At 45.9% G+C, this 19,601-nt stretch overlaps 1 protein-coding gene across 1 annotated transcript in view; it reads right to left on the bottom strand.

The window, feature by feature from the left end:
- Positions 1 to 19,601, bottom strand: part of LOC147122397 (vitellogenin-like) — a 72,870-nt gene that overhangs the window by 47,672 nt on the left and 5,597 nt on the right. Inside the window, exons 6-15 of the mRNA XM_085983519.1 lie at positions 18,617 to 18,742; positions 18,310 to 18,528; positions 15,960 to 16,177; positions 15,758 to 15,855; positions 11,381 to 11,505; positions 11,151 to 11,252; positions 10,186 to 10,305; positions 9,870 to 10,059; positions 5,638 to 5,722; positions 115 to 300 (exon numbers count right to left, since the gene is read on the bottom strand). Coding sequence (XP_085839645.1) covers positions 115 to 300; positions 5,638 to 5,722; positions 9,870 to 10,059; positions 10,186 to 10,305; positions 11,151 to 11,252; positions 11,381 to 11,505; positions 15,758 to 15,855; positions 15,960 to 16,177; positions 18,310 to 18,528; positions 18,617 to 18,742 — 1,469 coding nt within the window. The remainder of the gene's footprint in view (positions 1 to 114; positions 301 to 5,637; positions 5,723 to 9,869; positions 10,060 to 10,185; positions 10,306 to 11,150; positions 11,253 to 11,380; positions 11,506 to 15,757; positions 15,856 to 15,959; positions 16,178 to 18,309; positions 18,529 to 18,616; positions 18,743 to 19,601) is intronic.

The following is a 19,601-nucleotide window of genomic DNA, read 5'->3' on the forward strand; positions in this document are numbered from 1 at the left end:
GAGCTACGGCCAAGGAAAGCTTCCTCTAGATCGTTATCCTAGGATGAGTCATTGCTTTCCGGTAGGAAGGGGAAAGGAAGGCAAGTAGAGAAAAATAAATTTAGCATCGATTACCTCAAAGATAATATCCGATTCTCCTGTTGAGAAGGTGCACTCTCAATCTTCAAATACATTTCTTTTACATTTATCGTTGCAGATACATCTACCGGCAAAGCTGAATGGAATTTTGCCTCCAGTTCCAGGCCGGACTGGATGAAGGGCATATTTATTCCCATGACAGCTCTACTATATACAGCCACACTGAAAAAAAGAGAAACATTAAACTGGACCGGACAGTAGAAGCTTGGGGAGGCTGTTGAAACTATCAGACTGCAACGGTGAATAATAATTCCTAAGGTAATTTGGATTATATAACATCTAGTCTTTGGTGTTAGATCCGTGGTTCAGTGGATAAATAATTACATGGATGCTGTACATAAACAAACAACAGGTCTTTACTGGAGGAGGGCAATCTCTAGACTGGAGTACAGAGGCATGCGCACAGCTTATATACCGGTGTGGTTACTGCCGGTACTACTGTATACAGGAGCTGTAAAAAGTAGTTCTGACTTAAAGCACATACACTACAATTCCTCCCTTTTTAGATTAATAATACCCCCTTAATATTCAAATAACAATTACATTTTTACATGTACATTCAATAACAAAAGTCCATTTATAGATTCAGTCTTTGGGGCGGCTTCCTGACCCTTTCGGGATAGCGCCTTTCCGGAGGTTCTTGTTCTTGGTGCAGAGGCGATTCTGACCCCCTTTCATCGGGTAGTTCATCGGGTTCCACTGCTACTGGGTCTGAAGTAGATACTACCGGTATGTCGGGTTCATCCCCAGGTACTCAAGACATGGGGTTAACGCATTCCTGTGATGCTAAGATCTGATCGACGTGGCGTCTCACAATGTTCTCCCCGACATCCACTGTGTACATTAATGGCCCCTGCCTTGTACATATTGTTCCGGGTTGCCATTTCTCTGTTCGATAGTCCCGGGCCAAGACTGGTTGCCCTACATTGAAGCTCCTTGTCGGCTTCTCGTTGATGTGCTGGAATTGTTTGTCCTCAACATTTCTTCGCACATTTGGTCTGAGCAAGTCCAGACGAGATCTCAACCTTCGGTTAAAGAACATCATGGCCGGGGTCTGGTTGGTAACTGCATGTGTCGCGTTTCGGTAGACTAATAAGAAATTGTCCATCTTATGCTGTAGTGGAATTTCCTCATCGCACATGGCCTTTATCGCCTTCTTAAAGGTTTGTACGAACCTCTCAGCCAATCCATTGGTGGCTGGATGATACGGGGCGGATGTGTAATGCCTTACCCTATTCCTTTTCATGAATTTTTGGAACTCATCGGACACAAACTGTGGTCCATTATCAGAGCAGATCTGCTCTGGCAACCCGTTTCTGGCAAATATGGTCCGTAGGACTGCAATTGTTTTCTCTGTAGTGGTTGAAGACATCTTTATCACCTCAGGCCACTTCGAATGAGCATCCACTGCTATTAAGAACATTGAGTCCATGAATGGACCAGCAAAATCAATGTGCACCCGTTGCCATGGAGAGGAGGGCCACTCCCATGGGTGTAAAGGGGCATGTGGTGGTGCATTTTGGACCTTCTGGCATCCTAAGCAGCTCTTAGTTAGGTCTTCGATTTGTTGATCGATTCCCAGCCACCACACATAAGCCCTAGCTAGGCTTTTCATTTTCACTCCCCCCGGATGACCTTCATGTAGCTCATTTAGCACTCTCTCCCTTAACTTGGGTGGAATCACCACTCTGGATCCACACATCACTGTCCCCTGGCATACTGACAGCTGTTCTCTTCTGGATGAGAATGCTGGCAACAGTGAGTCGCCATGTGTTGGCCATCCCCTCACCGTCAATTCATATACCCGTGACAGCGTCGGATCATTGCGGGTCTCCTTCTCTATATCCGCGTTTGTTACTGGCAATCGCTCAATTATCGACGAATAAAATATCTCAACAGGGTCCACTGCTGGTGCTTCCTCCACAGTAGGCAGTGGCAGGTGCGATAGCCCATCAGCGTTCCCATGCTGTCTCGTGCCTTTATATTCTATTTCATATTGATTCGCCCCTAGAAACAGGGACCATCTTTGTAACCGCTGTGCAGTCATTACTGGCACGCCCTTCTTAGGATTAAAGATGGAGACAAGTGGTTGGTGGTCAGTCAGCAAGGTGAACTTCTGTCCATGCAGATAGTGGTTGAAATTTTTTACTCCCCATACTAGGCTGAGGGCCTCCCTGTCAATCTGGGCGTAGTTGAGCTCGGCTGAGGTTAGTGACCGAGACGCAAAGGCTACTGGCCTCTCCAAACCGTCCAGGAATTTGTGCGACAGCACCGCTCCAATGCCGTAGGGTGATGCATCACATGCCAAACGAATTGGTAGTGCTGGGTTGAAATGGGCCAACACCTCTTTTGATGTGATCAATTCTTTACACTTCTGGAAAGCTCGTCTACGTTCGTCATCCCACTTCCATGGTACCCCTGTTTGCAGTAGGGTGTTCAGCGGGTGTAATACCGTAGACAAATTTGGTAAGAACTTGTGGTAATAGTTTACCAGCCCGAGGAACGACCTCAGTTGTGACACATTTTCCGGTGCTGGAGCCTTGACTACTGCCTCAATCTTGTCAGGGGACTTATGTAACCCCTCTTCATCAATGACGTGGCCGCAATACGAGATCTGTTTCTGGAAAAACTCGCACTTGTGGCGATTAGCTCGTAGCCCATATTCCTTTAATTTGGCGAGCACCTTCTCCAAGTTAGCGAGGTGATCACCGTCATTTTCGCCCGTGACCAACATGTCGTCCAAATAACACTGGGTCCCTGGAATCCCTTGCAGGACCTGATCCATCACCCTTTGCCAGATAGCCGGAGCCGAGGCTACTCCAAACACCAGCCGGTTGTGTTGATAGAGACCTTTATGAATGTTGATCGTAAGGTAATGTTTCGAAGCTTCTTCTACCTCCATTTGCAAGTACGCCTGGGCTAGATCAATTTTGGTGAAGCGTTTACCACCAGATAGCGAGGCGAAAATATCCTCAATTCGTGGAAGCGGATATTGCACCGTGTGAAGGACTGGGTTCAATGTCACCTTAAAATCCCCACAGATGCGGACCTTCTTGGGTTCCCCAGGCGTATTACTCAACGACCTCTTCATTACAGGGATGATGGGTGTAGCCCACTCGCTCCAGTCCACTTTGGACAGTACTCCTGAACGTTCCAACCCTTCCAGCTCTGCTTCAACCGCTGGTCTGATCGCATAAGGCACTGGTCTGGCCTTCAGAAACTTTGGGCTTGCATTATCCTCTATTTTAATTGTTGCTGTTATTCCTTTTAGTGTTCCTAGTCCCTCCTGGAACACTTCTTTTGCGTCAGTTAGCATTTTTGACAGTCGTCCAGGTGTGACGTCGTCATCCTTTTTGGCCTCCACCTTCAGTGCCTGTATGGAATGCCAATCTAAATGTATCTGCCAGATCCACTCACGTCCTAGCAGTGGTGGTCCTCCATTTGGCAATACATATATATCCATTTTAGGTATTTCCTGACCTTTATATGTCACTTTCACCCTTATTTTTCCTTTGGGGTAGACCTTTTGCCCCGTATACATCTTCAAGACAATCTCTGTAGCTTTCAAGGGTATGTGTGAAAATAGCCGCTTGTAGTCTCTTTGATTTATGACTGTTAGAGCTGACCCTGTGTCCAATTCCATTTCCACTTGGACTCCATCTATCGTGAGTGTAACCCAGATAGTCTGGTGATCCTCTATTTCGGTTACATTATGTAGTTTCAGACAACCCAGCTCCTTGCTTCCGGAGTCTGTGTCACTTTTCTGTTCGTCTGAACCACTGTCCATCACCTGGTGTACCTTTTTGTACTTCTCCTGTGGAGATTTCTTACTGTTGGTTTTCTTCCCAGACCTGCAGACTCTTGCTATGTGTCCTGCTTTCCCACACTGTCTGCACACTTGGTCCTTGAACCAACAATCTTTCTGGTCATGTGTTGTTCTGCCGCAGCGATAGCACTTCCCTGTTCCATAGGTCATTTTGTTGGTGCCGTATTCTTGCGGTCTCCGTTGTATCTCTGCAGCGCCCCTTGCGGCTGCTTCATGTGATACTGCCATATTGAAAGCTTTGTCCAGCGTAAGGTCCTTTTCTGATAGAAGCCGTTTCTGGGTTCCTTCACTTTGTAGCCCACACACAAACTTGTCCCTTAACGTGTCTGCTAGTCCCGCTCCAAACTGGCAGTATTTCGATAGCTTGCGCAGTTCCGTTAGGTACTCAGCATTGCTTTCGTCTTTGTGTTGGTTCCTTTTATGGAACTTAAATCGTTCTGCTATCAGCAGTGGTGTGGGGCTTAAGTGGTCCTGTAGGATTTCTACTATGCTTCCAAAATCCTTGTTTACCGGCTTCTCTGGGGTTATTAGATTTCACAGTAACCCATAAGTTTTTGCACCCATGGAATTTAACAGAACCAGCGCTTTATTAGCATCTGGCACTTCATTCACCCTGCAGTACACCTCAATACGTTCCACATATGTCGCCCAATCTTCGACTTCATTGTCGAACGTAGAGATACTGCCACTCTTCGGCATCCTTGGTTGTGCGTTAACTATCCCCAATGGCGCCTCCCGCGCTTCCCCTTCTTCTCCGCTGGCACCAAATGGCGTCTCCCGCGCTTTCCTTCCTTCCCGCGCTCACCCGTCTTCTCCGCTGCGGCTTCGCAAAATGGCGTCTTCCGCGCTCTTCCTTCTTCTCCATGGCTCAATGGCGTCTCCCGCGCTCTCCCTGCTTCTCCGCGGCTCAATGGCGCCTCCCGCGTGCTCCCTGCTTCTCCGCGGCTCAATGGCATCTCCCCTTGCTTCGCCCCGTGGACCCTGATCAGCCCGTGATCCCTGGCTGTGCTCTGCGCGTTCTTCTCCTGATATTTGTCGACGCCGCTCAGTCTAGAACCCGGCTTTTTCTTACCCTCTCTCTCTCTCCGGTTTGCAGTATTTCCTCGACGCCGCTCGGTGATCAATCCCTGGCTGCGCCCTGCTCTCTTCACCCTCTTTCTTACCCCGTCGACGCTGCCCGGCTCTCTCTCTCTGCCATCGGTCGGCTCCAGCCGCCGCTGCTCGGGAAGGGTCTGCTCTGGACCTGTCGTCGGTCTCTTACTGCTCGTTGCGGCTGGGGAACCAAGCCCGGCTCTCCACAGCCTCCCCAGCGAAGTTGGATCTCTGCCTGACTGCTGGGCGGTTGCTCGCAGTCGACGCCCGTGTTCCTGGACTCGACTATTTTTTTTTTTATGTTGCAGGTAGATTCGCATCAACACTCGTCGCCACTGTTAGATCCATGGTTCAGTGGATAAATAATTACACGGATGCTGTACATAAACAAACAACAGGTCTTTACTGGAGGAGGGTCATCTCTAGACTGGAGTACAGAGGCATGCGCACAGCTTATATACCGGTGTGGTTACTGCCGGTACTACAGTATACAGGAGCTGTAAAAAGTAGTTCTGACTTAAAGCACATACACTACATTTGGAACTTACGATACTTAAAAAAAAATAGTTTGAAATAAATACCTTGGGTTGATCTGAGCCTTCAGCTGAATGTTGGCATTGAGCAACTGAGAAAGAGTAGAGATGGAAGAAGGGACATTTGGTTCAACTATTTGAAAAAAGGGAGTGAGAAGTGTCAGTCACAATTGCATTATTTATTTCCTGACATACAACCACATGCTTCTCTAACAACGACAACTTGCATTTATATAGCGCTTTTTGTTGTATCCGTGTGTTAATGGAGACACGGAAAGCAGGAGTTGATTTAACAAGTGTTTACTGAACAAAGTCTGGAGGTGAACTAACTATACAAGACGCTATACAGGCTTATATACCCGAGTGGTCACTACCGGTACTACAGTACACAGGGGCTTCAAAAAAATATAGTTCCTCTTAAAGGTACATACACCACAATTCCTCCCCTTTTAGATAAATAGTACATAACATTTTAAGTAATTTATTAATCCCAGGAACGACCTTAATTGTGAGACATTTTCAGGCGCTGGGGCTTTTACGACCACTTCAATTTTTTCAGGTGACTTATGCATCCCTTCTTCGTTAATGACATGGCCACAATATGATATTTGTTTCTGGAAAAATTCGCACTTGGGGCGATTTGCTCATAGGCCCCGTTCTCTCAGCCTCGTGAGCACCTGCTCCAAATTGGCAAGGTGCTCGTTGTCATTTTCTCCTGTTACAAGGATGTCGTCTAGGTAGCATTGAGTCCCCGGAATCCCTTGCAGGACTTGCTCCATAGCTCTTTGCCAGATAGCTGGAGCTGATGCTACTCCGAAAACCAGTCGATTGTACTGGTACAGACCTTTGTGTGTGTTTATCGTGAGATACTTTTTAGAGGCCTCCTCAACCTTCATCTGTAGATATGCCTGTGCCAAGTCAATTTTTGTGAAACGTTTCCCTCCGGATAGTGAGGCGAAAATATCTTCTATCCTCGGAAGAGGATACTGTACCGTATGAAGAACCAGGTTTACAGTCACCTTGAAGTCCCCACAGATGCGAATTTTTCTCTGTTCTTCAGATTTATCATTATTCAACGTTTTCTTCATGACCGGGACGATGGGTGTTGCCCACTCACTCCAATCTACCTTGGATAACACGCCTGCTTTTTCCAAATTCTCCAGCTCTGCCTCGACTGCTGGACGAATTGCGTATGGCACCGGCCTTGCCTTAAAAAAACTTGGGAATTGCCGCATCTTCCACTTTTATTAAGGCGGTGGCGCCTTTCAGGGTTCCTAGTTCCTGTTGAAACACTTCTTTGGCGTTAGCCAAGATTTCTTTTAATCGTTCAGGTATGACGTCATCATCATTTTTTTTCTTACTGGTCACCGTCAGTGCCTGAATGGAGTGCCAGTCTAAACATATCTTTCTGATCCATTCACGTCCCAACAACGGTGGACCACCATCTTGCAGAACGTATAAATACAACTTCTGTATTTCCTTGCCGTTGTATACAACAGGCACCCTTATTTTCCCTCTGGGGTATACTTTCTGCCCCGTATATGTCTTCAAGATAATGGATGTGTCTTTCAAAGGTATATGCGGGAATAGCCGCTCATAATCCCGTCGACTCATGACGGTCAGAGCTGATCCTGTATCTAGCTCCATTTTAACTGGGGACCCCGCTATTGTGAGGGTAACCCAAATGGTCTGGTAATCTTCTTTGGCAATTACATTATGTAATTTGAGACAGCTTAGTCTCTTGTTTCCAGAGTCGCTATCGCTCTTCTGGTCTTCGGAGCTACTGTCCATCATCATTTGTACCTTTCTGTACTTTTCCTTATTGACCTTTTTACAGTCAGCAGATTTTTTTCCAGATCGGCATACACATGCAATGTGTCCCATCTTTCCGCATTGCCTGCATGCTTTGTCCTTGAACCAGCAGTCCCTCTGGTCATGGGTGGATCTGCCGCAGCGATAACATCTCTCGAAACCCCATGTCATTTCATGGGTGCCGAAGTCCTGTGGCTTTTGCTGTATCTCTGCAGCTCCTCTTGCTGCTGCTTCATATGATACAGCCACACTGAAAGCCTTGTCCAGTGTCAAATCTTTCTCAGAAAGTAGTCTTTTCTGTGTTCCTTCGCTTAGGAGACCACAGACGAATTTGTCTCGTAGAGAATCTGCCAGTCCTGCCCCGAATTGGCAGTGCTTTGACAGCTTTCGTAATTCGGTGAGGTAATCAGCGTTACTTTCATTCTTGTGCTGATTCCTCCTGAAGAATTTGAATCATTCCGCTATCAGCAGCGGTGTTGGGTTTAAGTGCTCCTGTAGGGTATCAACAATCTCCTTAAAATTCTTGTCCATCGGTTTGGCTGGAGTGATCAAGTTTCGTAACAGCCCGTATGTCCTTGCGCCCATCAGATTTAGAAGTACCGATGCCTTTTTCTCATCCGCTACATCATTCGCCTTGCAATATACCTCCACTCTTTCCACATATGTGGTCCAATCCTCTATATCACTATCGAAAGCAGTAATATTGCCAGTCTTAGGCATCCTGAAAATCAAAAATGGCGCCTCCCACGCTTTCCCTTCTTCCCTGCCGAGTCAAGATGGCGCCTCCCGCGCTTTCCCGCCGCTGCCGCCGCTGCCAACGCTGTTCTCCGCGGTTTTTATTTACACATATATTTTAAACAGTTTCTCCGTCACTTGGAGAATCATTCCCGTCGGACTCTCTGGGACTTTCCCCTCCCTCTGCTTGGTCCGAACGCCGACCTGCTTTGCAGCGCCGGCCGTCTCCTGAGTGCTCCACCCTCTGTCTCTGTTTGCTTCTGCCTTCCGACTCACTGCCCGGCCCTGCTGCAGAGCTACCCGATCGAGCCCCAGCCCGCCGCCCAGGAAGGATCAGTGCACTACCTGCCACCAGCCCGTTTAGCTGGTGAAACCACAGCTTTTTTTTTTCTTCGACCTTCGTCTGAGGAATCGATCTCCTTGAGGTGCTGCCGAATTGCAGGTAAGTTCGTTTCTAACTCGTCGCCACTGTTGTATCCGTGTGTTAATGGAGACACGGAAAGCAGGAGTTGATTTAACAAGTGTTTACTGAACAAAGTCTGGGGGTGAACTAACTATACAAGACGCTATACAGGCTTATATACCCGAGTGGTCACTACCGGTACTACAGTACACAGGGGCTTCAAAAAAACATAGTTCCTCTTAAAGGTACATACACCACACTTTTAACGTAGTAAAACGTCCCAAAGCACATCACAGGAGAGTAATCAGACAAAATCTGACACCGAACCACATAGGGAGATATTAGGACAGGTGACCAAAAGCTTGGTCAAAGAGGTGGTTTTAAGGAGCGTCTTAAAGGAGGAGAGAGAGGTAGAGAGGTGGAGAGAAGGAGAGATTTAGGAAGGGAATTCCAGAGCTTGGGACCCAGGCAGCTGAAGGCACGGCCGCCAATGGTGGAGCGATGAAAATCGGGGATGCGGAAGAGGCCAGAATTCGAGTGTAGAGATCTCGGAGAGTTGTAGGGTTGGCGGAGGTTTACAGAGATAGGGAGTAGCAAGGTCATGGAGGGATTTGAAGAATGAGAATTTCAAAATTGAGGCATTGCTGGACCGGAAGCCAATGTAGGTCAGCAAGCACAGGGGTGATGGGTGAACAGAACTTGGTGAAAGTTAGGACACGGGTAGCAGAGTTTTGGATGACCTCAAGTTTACGGAGGGTGTAAGGAGGAAGACCGGCCAGGAGAGCTACTGTAATTGGTCAACATCCTTAGTCATGATTATGGCACTAGCAGTTGGAAGTCAAGAGTTCTAATGCCACAAATTGCAAATTGTGAAACTGAATTCAATAATTCTGCTAATTTATGTGTTGGCATCAGAAAGAAAGACCATCAAAAACCAAATGGTTCACTAATGTCCTTCGGGGAAAGCAACCTGCCAGTGCTATCTGGTCTGGCCCACACATGACTTGAATCCATACCACGTGGTGGGTTATTAATGTTTTCAGAAGTGACCTAGCGAGCCATTCAGATATCGGGGGCGGCATCGGGGAATGGCCAATAAATATGGCCGTGCCGACCTCCCGAGGACAACGCTGTGGTCAGAACGTGCATGGCACTCAACTCAAAACATGAAGTCGTCTCCTACTGGCAGAGTGCAGCGGGGTAGTGGCAATAAGCAGACGTTATTGGGAGTTTGGTGTCTTGTCCACCTGCCCTGCAAGCTAAAAGAGGATGTGAAGAGTTAAAAAGCTTTTCAAGGAAAGAAAAGAAAAAATGTATCAAAAGTCCTTACTATTGAGTGTGGCTTTTGCCACAGCAGCTGAATGCAAGGACAGTTCCATGGGCAGACCCAGACACGTCGGTACAAATCGTCGTAGCTCAGCCGTCAGTAATGAGGCGGCAGGCCGTAATTCAATCGGTTTTTGGAGCCGGTCTACAAGTTTCCTCAATGTACTGTGTTTTTCATTTACACCAGTGGCTGACTATGAAGAAAAAGTGCAGCAATTCATATGTGACCACAATATGCCAGGCACAATTTCCCTCAGACCAGTTCAGTCAAAGGCATTTTTTTTTTAACAAGTCATGCATTTGCTATAGTTCACTCTTACTTGAATGGCTTTGTGAATTTCATCCTTTCTGAATTCAACAAATGCTATCTCTTGACCAAATAGTTTCATGTATGCTGAAGCTAGAGGTATTTTTTCTGGCAAGGATTTCCAATCTGGAAACTGAAGAAGAAAAATGTATTTTGTATGAATACGTGGTATTAACAGTTCACAAGACATCAGTATAACATGGCATAGCTGGCACCTGCCAACGAGTGCCAATATTGTTGCCATTTATGCCTCCCCTGGACCCATCTTTTAGAAACATAGAAGCATAGAAGATAGGAGCAGGAGTCGGCCATTCGGCCCCTTGAGCCTGCTCCGCCATTCAATGCGATCATGGCTGATCATCCAAATTCAGTACCCTGTCCCTGCCTTCTCCCCATATCCTTTGATCCCTTTAGCCTTAAGAAATATATCTAACTCCTTCTTGAATATATTTAATAAATTGGCCTCAACTGTCTACTGTGGTAGAGAATTCCACAGGTTCCCCACTCTCTGGGTGAAGAAATTCCTCCTCATCTCTGTCCTAAATGGCTTACCCCTTATCCTTAGACTGTGACCCCTGATTCTGGACTCCCCCGCCATCGGGAACATCCTTCCTGCATCTAGTCTGTCTAGTCCTGTTAGAATTTTATAAGTTTCAATGAGTTGCTTCTTTACTTGTCCCCTTACCGCGCGCTTTTGCCTTGCACCCTCATCCCTTTTGTCATTTAATCACTGCTGCCTTCCAGCCTATCACAGACTTTCCCTTTTGTTCTTTCCTTCCCTCCTCCCCACCCCCACTTTCCCTGCCTCTGTACTTGCTTAAAACCTGTTACATCTCAAACTTTTTCCAGTTCTGATGAAAGGCCATCGACCTGAAACGTTAACTCTGTTTCTCTCTCCACAAATACTGCCTGACCCGCTGGCGTGCTTGCCAGCATTTTTCTGTTTTTATATTAGTGCCAGTGCTAACTTGGTCTTACCTTATTTAAAATGCGTTGGATTTGTTTCATATCAAGAACTCCCCTGGCTGATGCACGACCTTTCGTTATGATCTCCTGGAGACCTTCCATTCGCAAACCAATCTTTGTAGATTAAAAAAAAAATGTAATTAAAAAAAACTATTTGGGGCAAACCACACGTACAAGATAAACCCATGGAGAAGACAGAGTTTCACGACAGGTAGAATTTCACCAGCTGAGTGGTGCATTACCTCCACAAGATCAGCAAAATATCCCAAAATGTGACCTGTGAGCTTAGCTGCTGCTACTGTTGGGATGGGGCTGCCAGCATTATTCATCAGAATGACTTTAGCAAATGCTCCTGCCATCAGCTTATCTACAGCGTAAAGATAAAGAACGAGTCAACCGGTTGCTCTGAAGCATAAGAAAGAAGAAATGATGATTACAACAACAACAACTTGCATTTATCTAGTGCCTTTAATGTAGTAAAATGTCCCAAGGTGCTTCACAGGAGCGTAAGCAGACAAAATTTGGCACCGAGCACATAGAAGGAGACAGGCGACCAAAAACTTGGCCAAAGTGGTAGTTCTGAAGGAGCGACTTAAAGGAGGAGAGAGAGATAGAGAGGTGGAGAAGTTTAGGGGGGGAATTCCAGAGCTTAGGGCCCAGGCAGCTGAAGGCACGGCCACCAGAATTAGAGCAGCGCTGAGGTCTTGGTGAATTGTAGGGCTGGAGGAGATTACAGAGGTAGGGAGGGGCGAGGCCATGGAGAGATTTAAAAACAAGAATGAGAATTTTAAAATGAGTGACATTATAATGTTTTGGGCAGGCAAAGATCATTGGTCCATCTATGCTACCATTCCAAACCATCCATTAACCTCTTTACCATGTTTCTGGAACCAACAGCCCTGCAGCCCCTTTCCCAGTAGGAATTCACTCAATTTCTTTGTAAAAACTTGTCATGGTTTTCTATTTTACCATCCCTACTGGTAATCTATGGCACAGTTCTATTAATCTCTTACTGAAAAGAAATTGGCCAAATTTCCTTTTTACTTTTGACATCCTTAATTTGAGAATGTGTCCATTAACCCTGCACTCAACAGAAGAATTTTCCTGGATCCAACTCATCCATACCCATGAAAATCTTAGGAGTCCCTCCTCTTTCTCCAGAGACCGAAGTCCCAGGGTGGACAGTCTTTTTCCGTAACTCACCAGTTCAAGTTCAGGCCTCAGCCTCAGTCCTCTGGAACCCTTCTAATAAGTCTGCATCTTCCACAATATGGCGATCAAAGAGGAATACTCTACTCAGTAAGGCCAGATACACCTCCAAGCATCATCTCCTTAGACTTCTAACTCCCATCCCTAATTATACATCCCAAACATTTAATTTCTGTTCTGCAAACACTGAACCAATGGTTTTAATGATCTATCCTCCAAAACCAGGGTCTCTTTCCCACTTTGTTACCTCTACCTTTAGAATCTATATCAACTTTCTATGTAAAACATTCATGGACTTCTTTTTTTATACTCAGGATGGTTGAGGATTTAAAATGTGTATTAAAAAGGAGAACGATGAAAATGTACAGCAAGTCAGACAGTGCCTAAAAGAGAAAGATGGATGAACATTTTAGATCCAACCTGCACAAAAAGTGAAGAATTTTGCCTATTTTTAGCTTGGTTTTGGCTCCTTTGGTTCGATCACAGTGTAGAAGAACGTAAGAAATAGGAGCAGGAGTAGGCCATTCGGCCCCTCGAGCCTGCTCCACCATTCAATCAGATCATGGCTGATCTTCTGCCTCAACTCCATTCACCGGCCCTATCGCCATATCCCTTGATGCCCTTACTAGTCAGAAATCTATCGACTTCTGTTTTGAATATACCCAATGACTGAGCCGCCACAGCCCTCCGGGGTAGAGAATTCCAAAGATTCACCACCCTCTGTGTGAAGAAATTTCTTCTCATCTCAGTCCTGAATGGCCTACCCTTTATCCTGAGGCTGTGGCCCCTGGTTCTAGACTCCCCAGTCAAGGGAAACATTCTCCCAGCATCCATCTTATCAAGCCCTATAATAATTTTGTATGCTTCAATGAGATCCCCTCTCACTCTTCTGAATTCAAGAGAATACAGGCCTAGTTTACTCAATCTCTTCTCATATGACAGTCCCGCCATCCCAGGAATCAATCTCGTGAACCTTCGTTGCACTCCCTCTATGGCAAGTATATCCTTCCTTAGGTAAGGAGACCAAAATTGTACACAGTACTCCAGGTGTGATCTCACCAAGGCCCTATATAATTAGAGTAAGACTTCTTTACTCCTGTACTCAAATCCTCTTGTAATGAAGGCCAGCGTACCATTTGCCTTCCTAATGGCTTGCTGCACCTGCACATTCACTTTCAGTGACTTGTGTACAAGGACACCCAGGTCCCTTTGAGCATCAGCATTCCCCAGTCTTTCACCATTTAGCAAATACTCTGCCTTTCTGTTTTTTCTACCAAAGTGGATAACTTCACATTTATCCACATTATATTGCATCTGTCATGTTCTCGCCCACTCACTGAGCCTGTCGAGATCCCCTTGAAGCCTCTTCACATCCTCTTCGCAACTGACACTGCCACCTAGCTTTGTATCATCAGCAAATTTGGAAATGTTACATTTAGTTCCCTCATCCAAATCATTGAAATAGATTGTGAGTAGCTGGGGCCCAAGCACCGGTCCTTGCGGTACCCCACTAGTCACAGCCTGTCATCGTGAAAAAGACCTGTTTATCCCTACTCTTTGTTTTCTGTCTGTTAACCAATTCTCAATCCATGCTAATATATTACCCCCAATTCCATGTGCCCTAATTTTGTTCACCAACCTCTTGTGTGGGACCTTATCGAAGGCCTTCTGAAAATCCAAATACACCACATCTACCGGTTCCCCTTTGTCTACTCCACTAGTTACATCCTCAAACAATTCCAATAGGTTTGTTAAACAGGATTTCCCTTTCATAAATCCATGTTGACTCTGCCCAATCTTACTATTAGTTTCTAAGTGCCCAGTTATTGCATCCTTTATAATATATAAGGAGTTAAAAACCTGCTGCCTTCACAGAAACCAACCCCAGTCTAAATGACACAATGTTGAGATTGCCATTTGGCTCTGGCCAAACTTGCTTGATGGAGGAACCAATCCACGCAGTTCAGACATAAACTTGTTGTGTGATTGATTGAGATATTGGGCTGATTGGCAGCTCCTTTTGAATTTAGGAGTCACTTCTTCAAATTCCAGTGAGCACCAGTAACTCTTTTGGGTGTATTTATTAGCCCTGAGCCATTCAGAAATATCTGGAAGCTACAAAGAGAATTTTTTTCAAGAGAACCACTGATAAGAAAAGTTAACCAGATTCTTCTGTAGTTGGTGAGATAATAAAAGATAATAACTACATAAGTATAAAGTTATTTGACCATTTAACTTAATATTGGTATTGGAAACAATTAGTTTCAGCATTTAAACAAAATCTTTGTAGTGTTAAACTGTCATTGTCAAAGATGAGAAGGAATCCTGTGGAGATATGGGATAAATCTTATAGCTAAAGTTAAAGATTCTCTGTTCATTATCCAGGGCATGCTCTCAAAACCTCTCAGCATATCAGGGTCAGTGTAGATACTCTCGAGCTGATTGGAAGTTCAGTCTCACTTATGAGAGTAATTAAGACTCACCTATGATAGCAATCTGATTATGATAGAAGTGTTCAAAATTATGAAAGGATAGGACGACGTCGCTAGAAGCAGACTGTTTCCAGTAGTTGAGGGGTCAAAGGGCAAGTGGCTATAGATAGAATATTTAATGTAAGCGATTTAGAACAAAAAACAGGGGAAATGTCTTTACACAGAGAATCGTGAGGCTGTGGGATTCACTTCCAGTCTCAGTGATTGAGGCAGGAACTATGTCAACATTAAGATGAGATTGGATAGGTGGAGGAAGGAAAGGGGTTGAAGGAATGTGGGAGCGGGTGGGGGAGGTAAATGTGAGTAGAGTTATTTGCTTGTGTGGAGGGTAAGTGCCGACATGGACTGGTTGGGCTGAATGTCCTGTTTCAGTGTTGTGACTTCTATGTATTTCTATGTAATCTAAAATATGGAAGCTGAAATATCTAGAGTAACAAAACCCTTGATTAGAACTTTTTGGGCCCCAGTATTCTGTTTGTTATTCTTTGTACACTATTTTCTCTTCCTATTAGAGCTTTCCTTTAAAGAGGCTGTTCTATTAAACTACAGGAAACTTTCGATTTACCGGCACCTAAATAACCGGAAATCTCGGTTAACCGGCAAAATTCAGGAGTAGGTTCAGGTAACTTTTATTTCTTGTCTTCCTCCATCTGTTGCTGTGCAAGGGTGTGGCTGCAGCTGTTGCTAAGCTACAGAGACGCTTGCAACTTGTGGCCATTGTTCTGAACCCACAGGGTTTGTTGCTTTATACGGAGCTCTCAGCTCCGTATCTTTTACTATAGCATTCGGTTATCCGGAATTTTTGATGAACCGGCACCACGTCGGTCCCGTCCATGCCGGATAAAAAAAAGTTTCCTGTAGTAACAGTTTCAATGGGAAAGCTAAACCTTTCCGTTAGCAGTTTGGAAGCACACTTACAGTTGAATAGGTCAGGATGAAAAACCTGGCTGAATCGGAAACCAAGTCGGTCAAACCTGGGATGCAAGAGTTTTGCAGCTACATTGCAGGCTGCAGCCCTGTTAAAAAGAACAACAGTGGCATTGCAGCCATAAAAATATCACGTTCAGTAATTTGTGAATGACTTGAAATTCCTGCACTGGTGGGAAGTCTGTGTACTTACAGGGAATTGAGAGATGGGAGTGAACTTCTCGCGAGCGATCTGAACTGCGAATAGGCAAAACTTGCCACTTGCAAACTGGTCTCCCTCAACAGTGAACTTGCTAGGACTAACAGTGAATTCAAAGGGGGCTTGGTGTACAGAAATATTGCACAAGCAGACATTCGTAATTCAGGATGATTCCTTCGATTCATGAATAATTGTATAGTGATGTCTTGCACCTGTGTCAAAAGGAAGAAACAGCCATTAAACCACCAGTGGCAGAATATGTATGGTCCATCATTTCTTTTGTCGCATTTTGCGAAACTGATGTATGATATTAACTTTGAGCAATTTACTGTGGCTAGTAAACAAAGCATAAATCAAATAAAATAAGTGTCAAAAAAATTCTGGAAATCTGAAATTAAACACAACGGGGGAAAATTCCCCTCGCGCCCGGGCGTGGCGCCGCTAGCAACTCCCGCAAAATTCAGCGGGTGGTTAGCGGCGGTGGTAGCCAGTAGCGCCCCGTGGCGCTGCGCCGCTGGCAATGATGTCACCACCGTACGCAGCGCCCCGCTTGTGCCCCGGTCTCAAACTACCCTTGCGCCCACTGACCTATCGCCGGACGATATGTCCGACAGGATCAGGGGTGTTTTTGCAGTGGCGGTGGCGCTACTTAAAGGGCAGGTGTCGGGCAGGCATTTTTATCTTGAGGGCCGGGCTGTTTTCACAGCCCCCCCGCTCCCCCGCTCCCCGGTGGTCCAGCAGGGCCTCGGTACATGCAGCGCTAGGTCCCACCCCTTTAATCAGAGGAGGAGGCCTGCAATGACGTGGCGCTACGTGCCAACGCGCGTGGCGCTGTTGCACATAGCGCTGCGAACTTCAGTAGTAGCGCCCCCAGAAGGAGGTGGAGCGCTTCCAGTAGCACCCCACCTCCTGCTTGGGGCGCTACTACTGAATTTATGGCGGAGGGGCGCTAACTTTTGCGGGGTGCTAATTAGCACCCAAAAGGGACGCCAGCCAATTTTCCCCCCAGAAAATTCTTAAGGGGCTTGACAGGGTTGATGCTGAGAAAACGTTTCCCCTGGCTGGAGAATCTAGAACCAGGGGTCACAGTCTCAGAATAAGGGGTCGGCCATTTAGGACTGAGATGAGGAGAAATTTCTTCATAAGAACATAAGAAATAGGAGCAGGAGTAGGCCAATCGGCCCCTCGAGCCTGCTCCGCCATTCAATAAGATCATGGCTGATCTGATCCTAACCGCCAATCCACTATCACTGAACCATCTCCTGAATCGAACAGAATTAGACACACGAAATAGGAGCAGGATCAGGCTACATGGCCCCTGGGCCCGCTCCGCTACCCACAGGGCCATGACCGATCCGAACCTAGACTCATGTCCAAATTCCTGCCCGCTCCCCGTAACCCTTAATTCCCTTTACTTCTAGGAAACTGTCTATTTCTGTTTTAAATTTATGTAATGATGTAGCTTTTACAGCTTTTTGGGGCAGCATATTCCATGGACCTACCACCCTCTGAGTGAAGTAGTTCCTCCTCATCTCAGTTTTGAAAGAGCAGCCCCTTTTTCTAAGACTATGCCCCCTAGTTCTAGTTTCACCCATCATCGGGAACATCCTCCCCGCATCCACCCGATCCAACCCCTTCACAATCTTATATGTTTCAATAAGATCGCCTCTCATTCTTCTGAACTCCAATGAGTAGAGTCCCAATCTACTCAACCTCTCCTCATATGTCCATCCCCTCATCCCCGGGATTAACCGAGTGAACCTTCTTTGTACTGACTCGAGAGCAAGTATGTCTTTCCATCCTCCACTCAGAGGGTGGTGAATCTTTGGAATTCTCTACCTCAGAGGGCTGTGGAGGCTCAGTCGTTGAGTATATTCAAGACAAAGGTTGATAGATTTTTGGGCACTAAGGGAATCAAGGGATATGGGGATAGAGCAAGAAAGTGGAGTTGAGGTAGAAGATCAGCCATGATCTTACTGAATGGTGGAGCAGGCTCGAGGGGCTGAATGGCCTCCTCCTGTTCCTGTGTTCCAATGAATGACGGAACAGGCTCGAGGGGCTGAATGGCCTCCTCCTGCTCCTGTGTTCCTCGATGAAAAAAGGACAATGGAATGCAAATAGTGGAGGATGGAAAGACAAACAAAATAGGTGAGAAAATGGAGAAGGAGAAAAAATGGCAAACTTCAAAAGCATACAGGTCTGAACTTGAAACAGAAATGCTGCCAAAATACAGCAGATGCGTTAGTGCTGAGAAGATAAAGAAAAAACAGGTGACCACCACAAACTCCAACCCCATTATTGTTAGTTCTTGATTCGTGTAGAACTGCTTAACTTTTTGCTTTACCTTTCCTGGGTCTTTCCTTGCAATGTTGCGCAGCGCCATGATAGCATCAACTCGGACTTTCAGTGGGAGACTCGCAGCCGCTGTTCTGAATCCAGGTAACAGTTTCACGATACTCTTGATGCTGGCTGGCTGCCCCGCATTGCCGATCGCTTTGAGGCCGAGAACAATGTCCTCCTCATTGGTCCGAACAATAGCTTCAGCGAGCAAGTCATGGAGCGGCTGGAAGAAGAGAGCTTCGGTAGGAAATACGTAAAAGTGGCGTCAAGACAATACAGTAATGGGCGGTCAATGAGTCACAGCAGCTCACCTTAAGTATATTGTCGGGGCACGTTGACTGCTCTGCACAGTATCGGAAAATCATAGAGCCATATCCAAGGTAAACAATCTGACGAAGAATAGTGGACTGTTGCACTTGAACAATACCGAATAGTTCCTGCAAAGGAAACAATCAAGTTAACTGTTACTTTTTAGGGGAAAGGTGAGCACCAAAACAATTTTTTTGCCACCTGTTTTCTGAAAAGATGCACAAATGGGACCAGGGGTGAGGGACTGCAATTATCTGGAGAGAAGCTGTCATTTTTCTCCTTAGAGCAGAGACGGTTAAGAGGAGATTTAATGGAGGTGTTCAAATTCATGTAGGGTTTTGGAAGAGTAAATCAGGAGAAACTGTTTCCAGTGGCAGGAGGGTCGGTAACCAGAGGACACAGATTTAAGGTGATTGGCAAAAGAACCAGAGGCGAGATGAGGAGACTTTCTTTTTACGCAGCGAGTTGTTGTGATCTGGAATGCGCTGCCTGAAAGGGCGGTGGAAGCAGATTCAATAGTAACATTCAAAAGGGAATTGGAGAAATACTTCAAGAGGAAACATTTGCAGGGCTATGGGGAATAGCCCTGCACATAATAGGCTTGCCAGCAAAGTTGAAGCCCATGGAATAAAAGGGACAGTGGCAGCATGGATATGAAATTGGCTAAGTGACAGGAAACAGAGAGTAGTGGTGAACGGTTGTTTTTCGGACTGGAGGAAGGAAGACAGTGGTGTTCCCCAGGGGTCGGTTCTAGGACCACCGGTTTTCTTGACATATATTAATGACTTGGATGTGGGTGTACAGGGCACTATTTCAAAATTTGCAGATGACACAAAACTTGGAAGTATAGTGAACAGTGAGGAGGATAGTGATAGTCTTCAGGAAGGCAGACAGGCTGGTGAAATGGGCGGACACGTGGCAGATGAAATTTAACACAGAAAAGTGTGAAGTGATACATTTTGGTAGAAAGAATGAGGAGAGGATATA

This window comes from Somniosus microcephalus, chromosome 3 (assembly GCF_052327205.1).
Source record: "Somniosus microcephalus isolate GS21.2 chromosome 3, FLI_Smic_1.0, whole genome shotgun sequence".
Classification (NCBI taxonomy): domain Eukaryota; kingdom Metazoa; phylum Chordata; class Chondrichthyes; order Squaliformes; family Somniosidae; genus Somniosus; species Somniosus microcephalus.